This window comes from Saccostrea cucullata, unplaced genomic scaffold, assembly GCF_032062105.1.
Source record: "Saccostrea cucullata isolate Sc308-1 unplaced genomic scaffold, CSIRO_AGI_Scuc_v1 ctg120, whole genome shotgun sequence".
NCBI classification, from domain to species: domain Eukaryota; kingdom Metazoa; phylum Mollusca; class Bivalvia; order Ostreida; family Ostreidae; genus Saccostrea; species Saccostrea cuccullata.
In genome coordinates this window covers 326344-345679 of record NW_026937312.1, presented here as the reverse complement: position 1 = coordinate 345679, position 19336 = coordinate 326344, and the positions used below count along the sequence as shown (strand labels likewise).

The window sequence follows — 19336 nt, the reverse complement described above, 5'->3', positions numbered from 1 at the left end:
CAGTACTGATTTCAAGTTTCCTAGAAGTGTTCATACACTAGAAGATGAAGATATTGATTAACCTAGAACATCAGCATTATGAATCAGGTCCAACTCAAATGGATGATTCAGAAACCACTCTCCACTGTGCAGAAAGTTCAAACCATATTCCAATACAAGGTGTACAAAAATAGATGTCCTAGCTGACAATCTCAACGATAAGTAAAACAACAAAAGTACAGATGAAATTGTGGACTTCTTTTTCATTCATATATTAAAATTATTACCAGAATAAGTCTCTTTTAAAAACACCTACAATTAACAAACCACAGTGATTTAGCCAGAAAGTAGCTCATCATGAACTTCATTGATTTTCAAGTCAGTTTGAAAGAATAAATTGTGAACAAGATATGATAAGACTTAGTGGATGGACAAAGCAAACACTTTACTGGAAGTGGATTTACCACATATCACCAACTCTAGGAATATTACACAATCACATAGAAAGGCAAAATGAACTGCTTTAATGATCTATGTTTCTTTTTCAATCTCTAACACTCCTTCTCTTTTTCTGATACATGTATATCCAGAGCCAAAAATGGAGAAAGTTACCAAATCTGAAAGCTAGTTCCCAACATATGCATATCAGTGCATTAAATACTTATCTGTAGTTAGTATGTAATTTGTTAAAAACAAAGCCAAGGTGACATTATGACAAGAGAGAATTACATAACTCAGCTGTCCCAGCAGGTGGTCACACTAAATAAGTCAGGGGCAGGCCTAAAAGCCCGGTAAAGTGGCTACAGTCCTGATTATTACACAGTTAATATAGCCTTGGTCACACTAAATACCCCACAAAATCAACTGTCCTATCAAAAGGGGGTAATTTGTGTGGTCAACTGATGATTGAGGGTATCTCTATGCAAGGTCACTGATAAACAAATATTTAAGATTGCTTGACCAATAGTGACCAAGCATACTAATTACTGAGATCAGCATAATGTTCACAAATTAGGAAATGTAATGTATATTGTCCTTTAATCTTGCAGACCACATATCAAGGTAGAAACAAAAGCACAAAGACAGCATTTACACTGCATCAAGAGCCATGCATAGTTAACTGTGCAAGCTAGGTTATAACTTAATTATGAAACACAAGTACTTCCTTATGATAAGTTGATAACAGAGGTTCTTTTCAAAGTAATTTCTATATTTTGATGTCATTTATAGCAACAGTTGCTAAAAATACTTTGAATAATATATATAGACACTTAAATATAAAATTCTAGCTTTCACAATAACTTTACAACCACTTGACTCTATATAATACAAAGTAACCTTGAACTTCTGTGCTTTGTGACCTACTTACACAGAAAAAGCCTTTAAAAGACACTAATTATCTGAAATCTTTAATGGCCAGAGATCCAATGGGTAGAATTACCTACAGAGGTGACGGTAACACGATAATATTTACAATCAGTAACAATAGACAGAATGGGATTTAGGACAAATGCAACTTGTTCCCACTGGCAGTGATTCTGTGTATTGGTTCTGACAAGATAGGAGATTTAGGCCTACTACAAAATGTCAAACTTTCTGTAGCTACAGCTTGATGAACAAGTGTAGCAAATCGTTTGTACATATATCTGTATGATGTGTGGGGGTGGCATGTACTCTGGATATATCGTACAATCCTCCAAAGACCTAATCATTCACTTAATAGAAAGCTCAAGTGTTTACCGCAAACCTGGGATCCACTTCAGGTTCTCAAGCACATATCATTTTCCACACATTCCAACATCAAACTTAAGATAAAAAAAATCTTTTAAATAGGCTGACTGCTATGTCAAGAATCTGCTTCTTTGCATTTAATATCAGGCACTTTCAGAGATACCATCTATCATTTGCACCTGGTCCTTGATTCAAGACATTAATAATCATTAGTCTCTTACATATGCTCCATGCATCCCCAGCATTTATAATTCTAGTCACTCCCAACCAAATTTATTATGAAAACACAAATAAGACAAGCATAATGAATTTACTGCAGAACCTAGCTGTTGCACTATCTGAACTAAGATACAGGGTTTTTTTTAATGTTCACCTTTAATTGACCATTTGTTCACTATTAAATTGACCACTTCTCAACCACTTTCTTGGCCACAAAATATTGACCACTTTGTCGGTCACCATTAAACTGACCACTTACATTTGGACTCTGGGATGTCTCGGACCCTCAGTCTGGACAGAGCTAGGCTGCTCTCAAACATATAGGTGTGCTCCCTGGCTCTGGTGAAGGGGAAGTTCTTGTCTGTTCTCCTGGTCACCACCAAGGCATCATTAAACAGGAAGAGGCCTAACATCTCTATGTGCTGGTACACCCTAAAATAAAACAGGAGCAGAGAATTCAATAAACTGAGTAAAAATACGGAAAGAGGCCTAACATTGATATGTGCTGGTACACCCTAAAAATACAATAGGTTCAGAAATTTCAATAAATGAGTAAAAATAAATACAATGTATATGCATAAAAGACATGAAAATTTTATTTCAGGAACAATGAATTTGTTTTTCTTACACAGTAAGTCAAGTGAATAATCAAGAGCCAGGAATACTGATGGCTGACATTTATAGACATATCTGTAGAATTATGTATAACAATTTTCACCCTAAAGTAAACACAATGGTTAAAAATGATTTATCTTCAAATCTTTGACCTTAAATAATAAATCCAACTGCCGAAGGACACTTGAGTCACTTTTCCATTAGAGGTTTGTTGGGATGTATCCAAATTGATGGGCTCATGATCCATTTTTTCACCTGAGTCAAACATGTCCTACCAGCTTACCTTCTCTGCAGATGAGCTTGAAATCAATTCATATATTTTTTTTGATTTTTTAAACTTTGGTGATATGTTTACAAATTAAAGCTGCTGTTTTTTTGAGGAGGTATTATAGTTATTCTAACTTTGAAATAGTGTACCCTTAAAAGGGATCTTAATACTATGACGCCTTCTATTACTTTAGGTGTGAAATGGAAATGACTTTTCTGTACTGTATTCCAACATTTATCTCATCTCTCTATCTATCCTAGCCCATTGGTGTGGGGTTGTCATCATGTGATCACACCTGAACCTTTATAAACTAAGTACAGGTGAATGCTTATATAACAATTTCACTAACTCAGAACCTGCTGTTTTTAAGTGGTAGACCTGTTATGATTGTTTCTAAGGTATTTTATGTTAGATAATGATCATTTTGACCTACTTGTACAAAGCTAGCTGATTCGCTATGGTCTGTTCATGAGGAGATCAATTTCTTAAGATCTTCGGTACATTCCTATGTAAAAGTAGAAATTGTGACCCCATCCTATGGACCGTATATTTCAGTTAACTTTTAATAGATCTACACATGAACATTACAATATAATGGTGCTTTTCTCTAGATAAAGAACAAGAAAGAATTTAAAAACATAGATTCCTACACAAACCCATTTTGATAAGACTGTCTATCAAAATAATGAATTTTGAATTTTTTTTAAATAAGCACAAGCAATGATATTCAACATAACTTCACACAGAGATCAATTGTGCAATAAATCAGCCTGATTACAATGCTGACTTCCTCATTACATTAGGTATTTCTGTTATATCAAATAATCATACATACAGCCTTTGATCTGAGAATACAGGGTGTAATATTGTGTGAATCCCTGCCTGAATTGTAATACGTTTGACTGAAACCAGATGTGAATATTTTAGCTGATTAATCATATTGGCTTAAAAGTTTAGCTGAATTATTATGTGTGTGTCTAAGTAATTCTACACCTGAACCTTTATATTTCATTTATTTACTTCCAAGAACTGGACTGCTACATTAACTGTCCCTTTATTATGTTCAGTGCCATAACACCAAATAATGAAGTGGCCCAGGGAGAAGCTGATCAAATTAATTTATGGTTTACCAAGGACTCCTATGGTCAGGGGTAATGGACCATGTTTTAACACTGCTAGTGTCTTGTTAACCTTGATGTAGATTTATAATGAGATTTTCTAGATTATGCAATTAGTTTCTTTCAGGTTCCTAGACACAATATCAGCTTTACTCCCAGTAGGAGTATATAGACTTCATACTGTTACTCAATCTTAATTAACAACCTGTTTTCGCCACTGTGCTAACTGCCAAGAGTTAACACCTCTATTTACCTCCTTTTTCTTTTGGAACTCTTTAGGAAAATGTTTAGTTTTCCTGTGGAGAAAACACAAAGAGGGAATCTGCTAATGAGTAAGATGAATTAACTTATATAACTGGGATCTGCAAAGAATGCTTTGATATTACAGTATTAATACATGACTGGTCTGCCTATTTCATTAATTGAGATCTAGTTTCTTTGCCTTCTTTGAAAATTTAATGCCATTATTGATACTGCAACATGTTTTTTGTAAATACAAATTTCAAGTTCAAATGAAACCCTACCAACAAATGAGTGTAATGTTTCATGGTAAATTTCCATTACTTCTTTTATTATGCAAGACATGAATCAGCTGTTCAGTCTTGTTTTCTTAATTATATTGGGTCTCAAATTTCCCCGCTGGACACAGGTATTTCATTTATTTTGAGGATGTTTGGTTATTTTTGCTGATGACAGAATTCAGTTGTCTTGTCTGGTTACTTACCGAAAAGCCACTGAACTGAAAGGTGTCTGAATCAGCAACCTTAGTTTTACCTGCAGGTCTCCAATATAAGTGAACCATTATGATTAAGAGAAACAAGAAAAATAAATTTGAATAATAAATAAAATTTTTTCATCAAAAGGACATTATAGTCTTTCTCAATTTCCCTATTTCATTAATTCATTTCCAAATTTCCGAATAAAACTATGTAATTATTACTCTTTTAAAATTTTATTTGACTCTTTATTTGGCCAGAAGACGACTTTTGCTTGAGACAGACTCTGGTTCAGTAGTTTCCCTGGTCAGTAACCGGACAACCACTGAACCAGACTCTGTCTGGAATAGCTGCCCTACACCCTAACCCATTTTAAGGTGAGCCATCCATCTTGAAATTGAAAAGAACCATTTGGACACAAAATACTGTTGTTTATACAATGACTACAGGTTTCAGGCACAGTTCTCCATCACAACCAATTTTAGTCTGTGACAGGTTCATAACTCTTTCCCCCCAGCAAATCAATGGTAAGCATTTTAACCTTGAAAATTATCGTCTTGCTTTCTTGTGGGGGAGTATTGGAAAAGTCCATCCATTATATGAATCAGAATCAAGAGAATTCTTTATTGATAATCCTTCAAACAAGACGTCATGAAGATAAACCTAAATATCATACATTTATTGACTGGGTTTGAGGGCAACATGTATTTTGTCATATCTTAAAGACCCAAACTGATCCAGAGGCAAACAGCTTTATGGGGTTGACAAAACCTGTTGCTAAAGAACACTGTCTTTTTTTTTATTTTATTTTTTCATATCTTTTTTTGGTTTCCATATTTTTCCTAATAGCCAGTTCCCCTACAGTGTGATGTACAAAACATAGCGGTCCAACAACTCTCAACAGGATCAACATATTCAGAGGTCCAACATTTTTTTTTTTTTTGGAATCGCTCAGTAAAACATAAGAAATGTACTTTTTTAAGTAAAAGTATAACAATAGACAATCCTGAAGAACCCCCTCCTTTAACCTCTAAATATCTTCAAACATAATGACCAAAACACAGCTTTGCAAAACAGCAATTCTCCATACTGGTGCCATGATTAAATTACAGGTCCATTTCTCTGTGTAGACAGGCCTACAATTCAATCTTTGACATATTACCCTTGTTCATTATTTGTGGGGTTCAACCTTTTCCCCCCATGCCCTGTCAAAGCTTGGACAATGAACTCCGGGGCTATAATAGCATTGCTTCCAAAATGTCATAATTTTAGGTTCTGCTTTCAGTGCAAACACCCCTATGGCTGAAATGCCATTTTTGCAAGCATCAGCATTAGAGATTGTTTGTATACAAAGGACAATGTCCATTCAGCAGTAGACCCCACAGAATTTTCACACATAAATAATTTCACACTTTATACCTCAATCAGTCATCAGGAAGTTGATATTTCTCCCTGCTTTTGCTTATAAAATTGTCAGATTTTCCTATGGGCAGATAACTAGATCATAAGATAAGCCATATATGAATGTATGGTATATAAGTTTTATTTATTTTCCCCTAAATAAAAGCTAACTAAATTCAGATCAGAAAGTCAGTTTGTGCAGAAAGACCTTCAATACAGCATTTCAACGTGTATATTTTATATACACAACTTTATTTCTAGGAATGACAAGTTTGTATCTTGTTGATAGAAAAATTTAAAACTGAGATTCACACTAACCAGTTTTAACTTTAAATGCAAGTCTGCAAATTTGAGCTCAATTTTCTGTAAGTTATATTTCATATGTGCAAATTCTGTCAGGCAATTACAATTCAAGACAAGACCAACATTGCATGATCAGCTACCAAAGCATCCACTGTCAGGAGTGTTTTCATCATTCACTCAAAATAGATATATTCTTTTGGTAAAAAATGTCATGGATCTTAGTAACAGAGAATTCCAGATAGACTCTTTCAATAAAGAAAATTGTTAAAACCTTTTCGCAATACCCTAGTACAAACTGAAGGATCTGAAAGCTGACAAAGCCATTTTCTCATGTTTGAATGAATACTACAGACTATCTGAATCAAAATTTCCATGACTCATTCACATAATATACCATGCAGATAACTAGCATTTTTAAATCCATTTTCTGAAATGTATACTTACTTCTTGGTGACCCCCCCCCCCCCCTTAAAAAAAAAAAGATCCAAAATTTCAACATATATATATATTATAAAAAAATAAATAAATAAATAGATAAAAGTCCACATAAAGAAATAATGAAATTCTAGTCTATACAATGCAAGTTTTTGAAAAAATATGCAAGATCTCCATCTGAAATCATATCAGTGTTTAATTAAATGTGCAACCTATTTACTTCTTCTTGGTTTCAGTAGCTTTTTGACTGTGTAAGGAAATCACTACAGAGCAGAGACTTTATAGGAAGTCCACAGGAAAACAGAAGCTGATGTCAGCTCCGATACACGATCAATACGGCGTGACTCATCCTCATAGAAATAGAAATGTCTGATAGCAAAAAAGTAAAACAAATCCATTCCCTGCATAAAAACATCTCACATTTAAAGCATCTGCACATGCAGGTCTTTCTTGGTATGCCAATTTATTTCCATCATTTGATTTGAAGTATCTTACAATGAAATATCAAGCTCAATATACAGTGGTATTCTTGCCATCAGCAATTTTTATAGAGAAATTAATTGACATCAAAGCAAAAATTGCTAGTCTATGGTTCTATAAAAAAAAACAAAACTTAATTTAATTGTGAAACACTTAATTTGTGTGTCCATTGCACTTTTTGCGATGGAAATGTTCTTAAATGAAAAATTGCTTTGTCTTACATATCTTATGTACAATTTTTATAACATTTTCTTCAAACAAATACTGTAACATTAGATGTTTTAAAAGTGCACTGTCAGCCTAACTTCATTTCTGGGGAGCATATTATGTAATAAGCACTTGGATCTGCATGCATTTGCACTTTTTACACAAAGAGATCAAGACCTAACAGAAAGAGAGGGCATTTAAAGTTCAATTGAGTTATATTTGCCATCTGCTAGAAAAATTAGCTTCATTAAAACTGAAAAGTACAGACAAGTATAAAATAAGGAATTTTTTTTAAAAAAAGCTTGACTGAAATTGAGGTTATTTTTCACAAGGTGAATGTGTGGTCTATGGGCAGATAACTCTTAGATCTAGTCTCAATATAAGTTCATGATTCCATCTCGAAAAATGTTGATGATAAATAGAAAAGTCTTCGTCTTTTGTCACACAAATTTATAATGAGACAAACTGTCTGCCCAGCTCCATCCTAATAAACGCTAGCCTATCTTAAAAGCCTCATTAAACGATTACATAACGTGTCACTCACTAGCAGACCTTATCTTCACACAACATGGCTGTTCATCCTATCTCTTGATTTTTTTTTGTTCTTTAATCTTTGTCTGTCCGTATTATTTCTTTATGTCGTACACTTTTTACCTAAGACAAGTTGACAGCAATGTAAGGCAGCGATAAAACACATCTATCAACATCTATACAGAGCCTGCATGTTTTGATGACTTAGCACAAGATTACGTAACTTTGGCATTTTTTTTTTCTCTCACAAAGTGCACATTGTTTATCACATGTCTGGAGCAAGAAAACAATGGTTTATAGACTCATCACATGAAAATTATAAAGAAAATATGATGAATTTTATTTGAACATGACTACATTGATTACAAGGAAATGTAATCCATGACTGGACTTGTATAATGCATACAATGTAATAACCTCTTCTTACGTGAATGAAGATCCTCAAGGATATTTCATCATTCATTAATTCCTTTCAGTTTAAGTTATCAATCACTGAAAGTTTTTTTATTGGCTTATTTATTGGGAAGTGATGATTACAATATCAAGGTCAGGAGGACTATTAACAACAATTATGAGGAATATTTGGTTGTGGAAAAAGTGTGTGTTAGGAACACATGGTTAGTAATATTTTGAGATTAGTTTGAAAAACATGGAGAAATAAATCGAGAACCGAGCGCACGTTTTTGTGCGCAATAAATATACAGTTTTTTCAATAGGTGGCACTGTAGCTTTCCGGTGTATCAATATATTTTTTTTCGGAGAGCTACAGATCTGCAGCTAGCTAATTTACTGGGAAGTGAGAATGGGAAGGGGGGGGGGGGTGTGTTCTGAAGCATGTCGCTGAATCATATACCCGGTAAAGCACTTTCATACAGCTTTTCAATAATTCTGTAGAATAAATACCTAGTTTAGTACTTAATCTACTATCACAATTCTCTACATTTTGCACCCTGCTTTCAATAATGCATAAAAATCATGTCCCAAAGTGAAAAAGACCTTGCTCAAATTAATAGTGCATTGTCATTTTGCAGACCCACCTAAGAAATAGCCAATTAAACCAGGCCATTAAAATTTCTCTTGAAGCGCCTAGAATTTTACATGAGGCATTTTCTGGCAAAATTATGACTCCATAGCAAGTTATGCCTGATCTACTCTACACAAAATCTTTACCAATTTTGTTATTTATCCAAATGAAAATGGTTATTTGGGTTACTTTTCAAAACAAGATGTTACGAATTACACTCTCTTCACTAATATGAATTAATTGCAAGAGTGTGTCTAGTTAAAAATTGAAGGCACGCTATTTTGTCTAGCTGAGCTCTTCGTGGGAGAATTTAAGGTGCCAATGCAACACATTTCCCCCTGTCCTACTACAAGTCTTTTATCTCCAGCAGCAGAATTAAGTTCTTTAATCTGTATAAACTAAAGTTTCTCCATTTAGAATTTAAAAGACTGCAGATTTTACATGTTTTCTGCCATTGACCTTGACCTTGTTGGAATAACTTCAGGCCCAGGTCAGAAGCAATCATTGTGTCAAGAACAAATTTCCAAATATTTCTCCAGTGCAAAGTTAGTTAAGACACAATTGTAGGACATAGTCTGAATAGACAGGTAGATTCCTATATACACCCAAATTTCATCTACGATGATTGAATTAATCTATTAGCTTCTTGCATTTGACTCGCTATACAATTTAAACATACAATCCCCCTCCTCTTTTAGGAGAAAGGAATACAATTAAGAATCGGCATCAGACAAGACCTATGACCTCACTTCGTATTCAAGGAGAGTTAAAAAAAACCCACACACACTTAAAAACTAGGTATCTCTGCCAAGGCCAACAACTCTTGTGTATTCTCTTAAAACAAATCTTTTTCACCAGCTCCAGAACATACGACTATAATTGTTCATGACCTATATCTTACATAAACATGTTAGCTCATGTAATCACAAAACGGCTTATTGGACATGATATAATCATACAGCAAATTACACAGAACAAAATTTTCCATCATTGACTGATGTACATGATTTTGAACTTCACACTGCAGGAAGAGTACACAAGAAATGCTGGCACGACATTCTATTTCCAGCTCTATGATGCATGCCGACACAACACGAAAGTGGTGGTTGTCTAAATTCAAATATTTATACAACAGAAAACTCATGCAATTCTTCTGACCATTCATACATTTTATAATAGAAAGTATTAAAGCAATAGTACCCCGAACACTTGCCTTAAATTTAAATTGTAAAGTAAGTTTTTGATTCATGTCCTAAGGGGTGTGTGGGGTGGTATGATTTGATTAACTTGAATCTACACTAAAGAAGAATGCTTACATATTTCTTTGACTTACTATGTCCTTTTTTCCCTATATGTTTGAAAATTTCATTTTGACCCCACCCTACCACCGGGGTTGTGATTTGAATAAATTTGAATCTAGTATATACTAACCCAAGGATAGTTCAAAATAAATATGAGTAATCATGGCTTTGTGTTCTTGAGAAGATTTTTATTAAAGATTTTCCCTGTATATTCCTTTATTATATCCCCGCTTGAAAAGTGGTAGGGTATATAGTAATCGGTATGTCCATCCCTCCGTCCGTCTAGCTGTCCGTCCGTCTGCCTGTTACGCTTTGGGGTACCTATCTCTTATCTGCAACTCCTCTCATACCACTGAAGGAAATTTAATGAAACTTTCACAAAATCTTTATTACATATTGCCATTGTGCACCTCAAATTTTACTTTTTGATCTGACATATGTTTTGGATTTTCCAAAGCAAAACATGGATACTGCTATTATATTCATATGGGAGGCGGGGCGGGTATTATTTAGTGAGCTCATTGCTCACAGCACCTCTAGTTAAACTTTGATCTTCCACTGTGGCCCCACCCTACCCTCCTTTTCTTGATAATTCATTACTCAAGTTTATTTCATCTGAGTGAAATTTTCCTGGTTTTATTTTCCTGTGAAAAAGGGAACATATAACTGAATATGACTCCAATAATATGTTGTAATACTTTTGGAACTTATTTGCTGGTGCTTTTCTGATACAGCAGTCTTGCTTGCTAGGATTCTAAACGCAGCTGAGTTCTGCCACAGGAGTCTCATTTGCCAAGGTTCAGAGTTCATACAGCTCATTACGTCTGAAGTGGAAACTGTGATTTCTGGGACATTGCTTACCTGAGTTCTGGTACAGTGCTCTCGTTTGATGGTGGTCTCATGTTGGCAGCGTCTTGTTGTTTGATGAGGTATCTGTTGGATTCTAGTAAACTCTGTCAATGTCAACAAAAACATTAGATTATCTTGAGTTTGAAATAACTCACTGTACAGTTAAGTATGAATATATCACACTAGGCAGTTAAGTATGAAATAACTCACTATGCAGTTAAAAATAACCCACTAGGCAGTTAAGTTTTAAATAACTTAATGTACATTTAAGTAAGAAATAACTCACTGGGCAGATAAGTTTGAAATAACTTACTGGGCAGTTAAGAATAGTCTTCTGTAACTTTATCATCTTTCTGTCTCTGTCCATTCTGGTCTTGCTCTGTGTAAATTAAACAAGTGAAATAATGCACTTCAAGAGTTATTTTCACTGAGACTCCCACAATGTGTCAAGGGACATAACTCTGTATACAAACCTCCTGAACATGCCTATTGACCACCTTAAGTGTTGCTATGGCGTCGGCCAGGTCAGCTCGGTCCTGATGAGTGGAGGGGGTGTGGACCTCAAACCAACTCAATAGGGTCACATACTCATTGATCCGTCGTCCCGGCAACAGCAACAACTCGGGTAACCTGAAATACAAGGGGGTCATGGAAAAATTAAAATAAATAAACTCAGTTATCTTAAAACAAACTTCTTCAATTATCATTCAATGGTACTTTACTCTGAACTTTAATAAAATGTCATTTTTATTTTCAGTTTTTGAAAATTCAATTTCAATATCAATCTCCAAAATTTCTGTGAGGCAATAAACCTACGTCATCATTCTAGTGGCAGGAATTCTCTCATGACGTTTTAGGAAAGCTCGGAAAGCAGGGGTTTGCTCTTTGGTCCGTTCTATACATTGTAAGATGACATCATAGTTATTGACAAAGTTAGTGTACAACTTAAGGTGGGTACAGAACCGCACAAAAATATCTCCCAGGCAGGAGTGGGTGGGATCCCATTCAGCTACGCGATCCTTCAGGTCGGCAAGCATCTCACTAAAATAGGAATATAAACCGTGATCTAAGGGAGACAACTCTCAATGGAAAACAATAATTTGTAGTCTTAGTTTCACATTTCTCTTTTCCCCCATTAACTAATAATAATTTGCAAAGTAAAATATTTTGTTAGAAAACCTAATATATTACAATTCTTATGGGATACAAGAGGCCCACGGGCCTTATAGGTCACCTGAGTATCAAGAAACAAGTCTTACAACTGAGTAAAACCATAATGTTGAAGGAAGATATATACACCTTTATCTCAGGCAAACTTGAATTACAATAGGGTTATGTAAACTACTTCCTTCATTTTCATGTAATTTTCATGTAATTCTGTACCATTATCATATGCCATCAATGCACAAATTTCAGATTTTTTCGCAGTACATTATTCATCGAAGTATCACATAATAATGAAATGTTCTTTGTTTTGCAACTTACAATGCATTTGCAGTGTGAAGATGTGGGACCCTTGGCTAACACTGACCTTGAGCAAGTTAGAGAGTCCTTCTTACATACAAAACAACTTTTCTCACAACTGTAAACTTAAGTGCCACATTAAAAATTTCATATTCTAGAGTGAAAAATTGTGCATTTTGTGGTTCTTATATATCAATGTTTTGTTTATTCATTATTGTTACTATGAACACTTTTAAAAATAAACTCTGATATGTAGTAATCCTTCCTTTCTTGCAGTGTTTTTAACATACTTGACTTATAAAAAATCACACATTCACAAAAAGTCAAATTAGATTTATTGGTGTTTTAAATTTATGCAGTATAATGATTTTCATGCATTAATCAATGGAATTATTTATTATATATAACATCAAATTTTTTAAAAGAAAGCATCATGAGAAAACATCTTATATATCATAGTATACTCTACTATTGTACAACAGCTTAAATTAAAATATGGCACAATTATACTCAACATAAAAAATCAAAGTAAAGGAAATTAATAAAAAACAAGATATTGCAAAGCAGCTAGCTAGACCATCCCCTAGCAAAAGAGAACATCAATGTAGATAAAAATCACTGCTTGATTTACACACTGAAAAGCATGTTTCTATAAACACGTAACTAGTACAATGGTTCAATAATTGACTTTTAAATTGTGCACAATAATGACTGAAATAATGAAGTTGTCTTTATTGACTATAGCATTGAATTTATTTAGAAAGCTTGGTGAACAATTCATTTAATATTTCAATACTTTGTTCAATTTTCAAACAATATGAAAATAGCTTATTGGTATACTTTCTGAAATTTTACCACCAAGTATACTATGTATGAAGCAATCTTCACTTTATTTCTTTATCATCTGAAAGAAGCAAGGTTTACCTCCCTTCACGGGCTGGCCATTGACCTCCCTCTTTCTATGCTACCTACCTTTAAAAAGTGAATGTTTCATGTCTTTGGTGATTTCAGACAGTTAGAGCATAAAAATAGATAGTGTGAAATTATGATAGCATGAACATGTTTTTTATGTACCTGAATTTGTCCACCAAGCACAAATTGTTTACATACATTTTAAAATTTGCACTAATACCATACATGTAGCAAAAATTGAACCATAAATTTATCCTTAACTTTTTACAACATGATCAAGAATATATTAATAAACACATAAATGCTTTATGGCAAAAACAATAGAAACAAATTTAATACACAATTTGAATCATTCTGCTCCAAAGCATTTTGAAACAATGCAGCCCCCCCCCAAAAAAAAAAAATCAATCTGCAAAGATTACCTAGACCAGTGAATTTTTAGATATATTAATTAAATCAACTTTTAAATTCAGAGTATCCATGATAACAATTTAAATAAATCATCTGCATAATGAAAATTTATAGCTAAGGGATATATTTCAAGGAAATAGCTGTATTCAGTGATTGTAGAGAACAACATCTTTAATCTTACATAACGAAAGCGAAAAGAAAGATTAAAAGTTGTTTACAAAGAGCTGAATACATTCATCAACAGTTTTTTTTTCAGAAAAATAAATCTTAAGATCATAATTTTAAGACACTATAAATCTAGAGAAATGGGGTTTTATTATGTATACTACATGTAGTATTTTAATTCTTGAATTGTGTTGTCTGTAGATTTCAATTAATTTTTTGTGGTAAATGAGGGTAAGAATTCTAATTTTATGAGGGGAATATCTATTTCTTTATGTTTTTTGCATAAAATTTCAATATACAATATCTGCAGTTATTAAAAATATAGATTTGGGGATAATGCAAAAATAAAAATGGTGAATATTGTACTCCTCAGATGGCTAAATCATTGTATTGACCTAAAAAACAGCAATAATTATATATTATGTGATTCTTCTTAATATAATTATGTACAACAGTTTATACCAAGTTCACATTCGATGTAGCAAATTAAGGAAGCCAGTCTTTTCAGAAACGGAGTGTTAAGATAAAAGTTTCACAGGTAATATATGGCAGTCTTTTCAGAACTGTAGATAACAGTTTCACATGTAACACAGAAGCCAGTCTTTTCAGATATGGAATGTAATTGCTTTAACAGTTTCATATTTAACACAGTGGGTCCTTTTCAGAAATGGAATGTTGGTTTTTAAATTTCATATCCAACACAGGAGATAGTCTTTTCTATAAATGGAATGTTGATATCAGTTCTACATTAACACAAGATGTTAGCAGCTAGTCTTTTCACATCACAGGGGCAACTGTTGGTTTACATTACCCTTTTGACAATGGGTTGTACATATATCACTGCAGTAATTCTGAGTATAACACATCAATTCTTTCATTCAAAATTACATACTTACACACTTAAATTCAATACATAGGTGTATCAATCACCATAAGTAATTCACCATACTATTTAAGAAACTGATGTTAATTTAAATGCCCATGAGATGAAATATGAATTTTATAATTATTATACATGTACATGCATTAATAACTCATAGAATGTACAAAGCACTTTACAAACACAAAAACATTAAGAGCCCTCTATACATTGCACATTAAAAGAGTTCTTATTTTGTGGTATTTTTTATGCAGATAATCTGCCCTTTGATCTAACTAAATAAATTGAAATGTATATAGTTTATCAGTATCAGTTAATATGTGATTAAATCAAGCATCCACAAGAAAAATAGATTGAACTCTTAATTCATTTGCAAGTATTTTGCACAGTTAAGTAAAAAACAGTGATATATTTGTTCATGAGTACTTCATTCTCTTTGAAATAAAGAAACTTGGATTCTCTTTGAAATTTTTTTCTAAGGCTGAATGCATAGGAACATTGTGATGAAAATGTAATAAGATAAGCTCACTATTTACACCTTTACATTCTACAATTTTCTCAATTTTCTTTAACTGTTGAGAGGGCCCTTAAATAATTGTTAAAACAATCAAAAAAGAAGTAAAACTTAACATTGGAAAAGTATCAAATGCTATTTGATTGTATTATTTCATCCAGACCTAATAGATCAAGTCTAATTAAGAGGTATGACCCCTAAAAACGTGTTATAAAAATATCTTAATATTTGATCCAATCAAATCTTGCAGAGATATGCACCGGTACAATTATTCATTACAATACTTATATATTTCAATTAAAAAAAAAAGAACATGCATATTTATCTTCAATTTATAAATGACTTATATGTTTAGTTCAATAATTACAAAAGTATACAAATTTACATATTGTGTTATAACAGAAAAATCTACATATGCTGTGATGAAATTTCAATTGCATATATTAAATAAAATAAAGGCAGCAAAACTGTTTTCATTTGTTTTTTAAAGTTTGCAAATATTACATACATATTAAACTAAAAATAATTCCATCTCATGGGCATTCAATTTTTAAACATTATAATTTTGTCCCAATAATTTCCCAATAAGAAAATATATGTATTAAAATTTTAAAATTGAATACTACATGTACATACGTATTTTTAAAGATAAAGGGGAGTTATTGGGACATATAAGGTAGATGATGAGTGGCAACCCTTGATTTTGCCTAACCACTCTTGGCAGTTTGTAAATATTTAGTTTCCAATGGAAACTAAATATTTACATACTACCTATGTTGTGCTCTAGAGGGTTTTTGATACTGGAAAATACAACTGCACCTATATCATTAGCTAGCTTAAGGATTATTTGTAGCACAATAAATCATATTATGGTCAGACCAATAAGCCTGGAGCACATCTGTTTGTATATCAGTAAAGTTGGTAAATATTAGGTCTAATTGTGTCTTGTTTTTTGTTGTTACCTTGTTTATCACTTGCTCACAACCAAAGTTTTCTCTCATAAAGTTTAGGAAATGTCCATACTGACCAGTATTCAAATCCAAATTAAAATCTCCCATCATCACAATTTTTTCATCTCTGTGAACAAATGGAAGCAACCTGCTCTTCAAAGTATCATAAAAATGTTCAAGAGTACAAGAAGGCTGCTTATATAAAACTACACACTGTATTGGAGTATTAGATGGCATAATGGAAATCATGGAAAATTCAACAGATTTGGAAGTGAAGGTGTTGTATGTCACACACTGTAAATGATTCCTCAAATATATGACAATGCCATGATGTGATCTGGTTTGGGAAATATTTGCATCATTTCTGAACATTGTAAAACCCTCCAAAGTAAAGTCTTCATCAGAATCTGATTCACAAAGCCAAGATTCAGCTAAACCAATAACATCTGCAGCTAAAACACTTGGTTCTGACTTGATATCAAAGAAGTGTTTGTGTAGAGACCTTACATTGTTGAACAAAAATTTGATATCTTTATATACTGAGTAAAGTGGTTTGTATGAGAGCTGCAATCTATTATCTCTCAATCTTTCCATCTCTCTATCAACATTTTCATCCTTTGAAAGACTTTTTTCATTGAAATCCAGAATGAATAGACCATCAAGTGACCTTACCCTTGAAAGTGCAACATAATGTATGTGAGGAATTTTGCGCTGTTTTGTCTGTGCTAAGCTGATAACTGCCTTTGAAAGAGTTGCTCCTTGTGCTTTGTGGATTGTTTTTCCAGCAGATGGTTGGAGTGGAAATTGAACTCTCTCATATGTCTTCCTGTTATAAACAAATGTTCTTTTAGCTTCAAATATGGGAGTCCATGTAGTGTTCACATTTGTACTGAACAAATGGTTGTATTGATGTCTTCTTGAAATACCTATACTTGAGTCAGCAAACAGAACCCATACTATGGCAGGTCTTAATTGTGATTGTCTATATTCAATGTATTTCACAACACATGAAGCACCATTTGTCAATCCATCTGTAACATCAAGATTCACTGATATGTCATAGAGCATATCCACAGCAATAACAAGATTTGTTCTTAATTGTCCAGTAGATGCTTGGTTTTCTGGCAAATTTTGAATTAGTTTCAATTTCACTGATGCAGAAAGTTTTGTCTGTGATAACACATCTGTGTCTGCTCTCACATTTACTTTAACTGTTGAAAGATTTTCTATTAAATTGTTATTAAAACAATCGACAAACTTGTTCTCATAAATAGATGAGGTGCCTGTTTAGGATAGTTTTCAGAGTCTTGCCTAATGATGCGTTGAGAAATAAGTTCTTTGTCTTCATCTGTCATCTTGTTTTCACGAAGTCTGTTCAACATTTCAGCAAATCTGAGGTCGTCCTTTTGTCTCATAATTTCAGATAATTCATGCATATGAAAATGCTCATTCCACAAATTTTTTGCTAAACTCTGACCAGGATTAGAAAGGTCATTGAAAATCCACTTGTCTCCAACAGGTGGTAACTGATATAAATCACCTACAGCTATGATGCTAATACCACCAAAGTCTTGTTTTCTACAAGTAAGTTGTTGGAGTCTATCATTTATGAATGTCAGCATATTATTTCCAACCATTGAAATTTCATCTATTATCACAACTGACAAATTCCTGTACTTTGTCCTAAATGAGTTCAATTCATCTGCACCCATGTGCTGCTGTGTTTGATACATTTTCCTGTGAAATGCTGATGCAATAGTAGTCCCTTTGATGTTGTATGCAGCTTTGCCAGTGTGAGCACAAAGTAATATTCTAATATCATCTGGACTTTCTCCTTCTTTTGAGTAAAGTATTCTGTGTAATGTTTGAAAAATGGCATCAATAACCACAGATTTTCCTGCACCTGCTCCACCAGTAAGAAAAGCATATAATGGTTCATCTCTGTTTTGAATCCAGTTAGTCACATGATTGTAAAATTCTCTCTGCTTTGTATTCAAGGATTGCAAAAGTTTATAATACTGGTCATCAGGAATGCGGACAGCACTCATTTCTGTTTCAGATACTTTTGAGGACAAACCCAGGTCTGGACCTATATCAAAATCTCTATGCTGAACTGTATCAGGATCAAAATGAACAAATTCCTCAGATGGTTCAGAACCTATCTCTGCATCTTCTGCCTCAGCATGCTCTGTATTTGGTGCTACTGTCTCCAGATCATCAAGATCTTCTTCAGCTTGAAGTCGAGCTTGTTCTAATTCATCAACAAAATGCTCATACTGCCTTTGCTTCATTTGTATCATACTTGCTTTTTGCATGTAATGCTGTTCATAAGTTTGACAACTACCAAATAGATCTGTATTCTCATTTCTCCAAGGCAGAAAGAGAAGAATTCTTTCTCTGTAATACTGTTCAGAATTTGTTTTTTGGCTGTACCCTACGTATCTAATAACCCGTTTGTTTTTTCGTCTTCTGATCTTAATCCCATTTTTCAAATGAACTAAAACATCCTCATCAGAAAAGATGTTCTCTTGAGAATCTTCTTCAGAGTTATCGTCATTCACTTCCTCTTGCACATCTTTTTCCATTTCTTTTGGAAAAGTGACTTCCAACTCTGAAACAACATCAGCTAAGCACCAATTTTCTAGTTGCTTTGGTCTTCTTGCATATCTCTGTATCATACCATCTGACTTAATGTCAGTCGAGTCTTTTGGTAACTCATTCAATTCATCTTGATGTTTGAGTAAGAAAACTCGGTCTTCAGGTGGTGAAGTATTTATAAAAACAACTTCTCTACTGGCTTGTGTAAGTGGCATCTGCAGGATCAAGTAACTTGCCTCTTGTGCACTGACCTCATGTTACACCG

The 19336-nt window shown here is 33.4% G+C and overlaps 1 protein-coding gene across 1 annotated transcript in view; it reads right to left on the bottom strand.

Moving 5' to 3' along the window:
* LOC134247888 (epithelial cell-transforming sequence 2 oncogene-like) overlaps positions 1 to 19336 on the bottom strand; it is a 57997-nt gene that overhangs the window by 7701 nt on the left and 30960 nt on the right. The window contains exons 21-25 of the mRNA XM_062730287.1: positions 11994 to 12218; positions 11651 to 11807; positions 11491 to 11556; positions 11190 to 11281; positions 2189 to 2361 (exon numbers count right to left, since the gene is read on the bottom strand). Of these exons, the coding sequence (XP_062586271.1) occupies positions 2189 to 2361; positions 11190 to 11281; positions 11491 to 11556; positions 11651 to 11807; positions 11994 to 12218 (713 nt within the window). The remainder of the gene's footprint in view (positions 1 to 2188; positions 2362 to 11189; positions 11282 to 11490; positions 11557 to 11650; positions 11808 to 11993; positions 12219 to 19336) is intronic.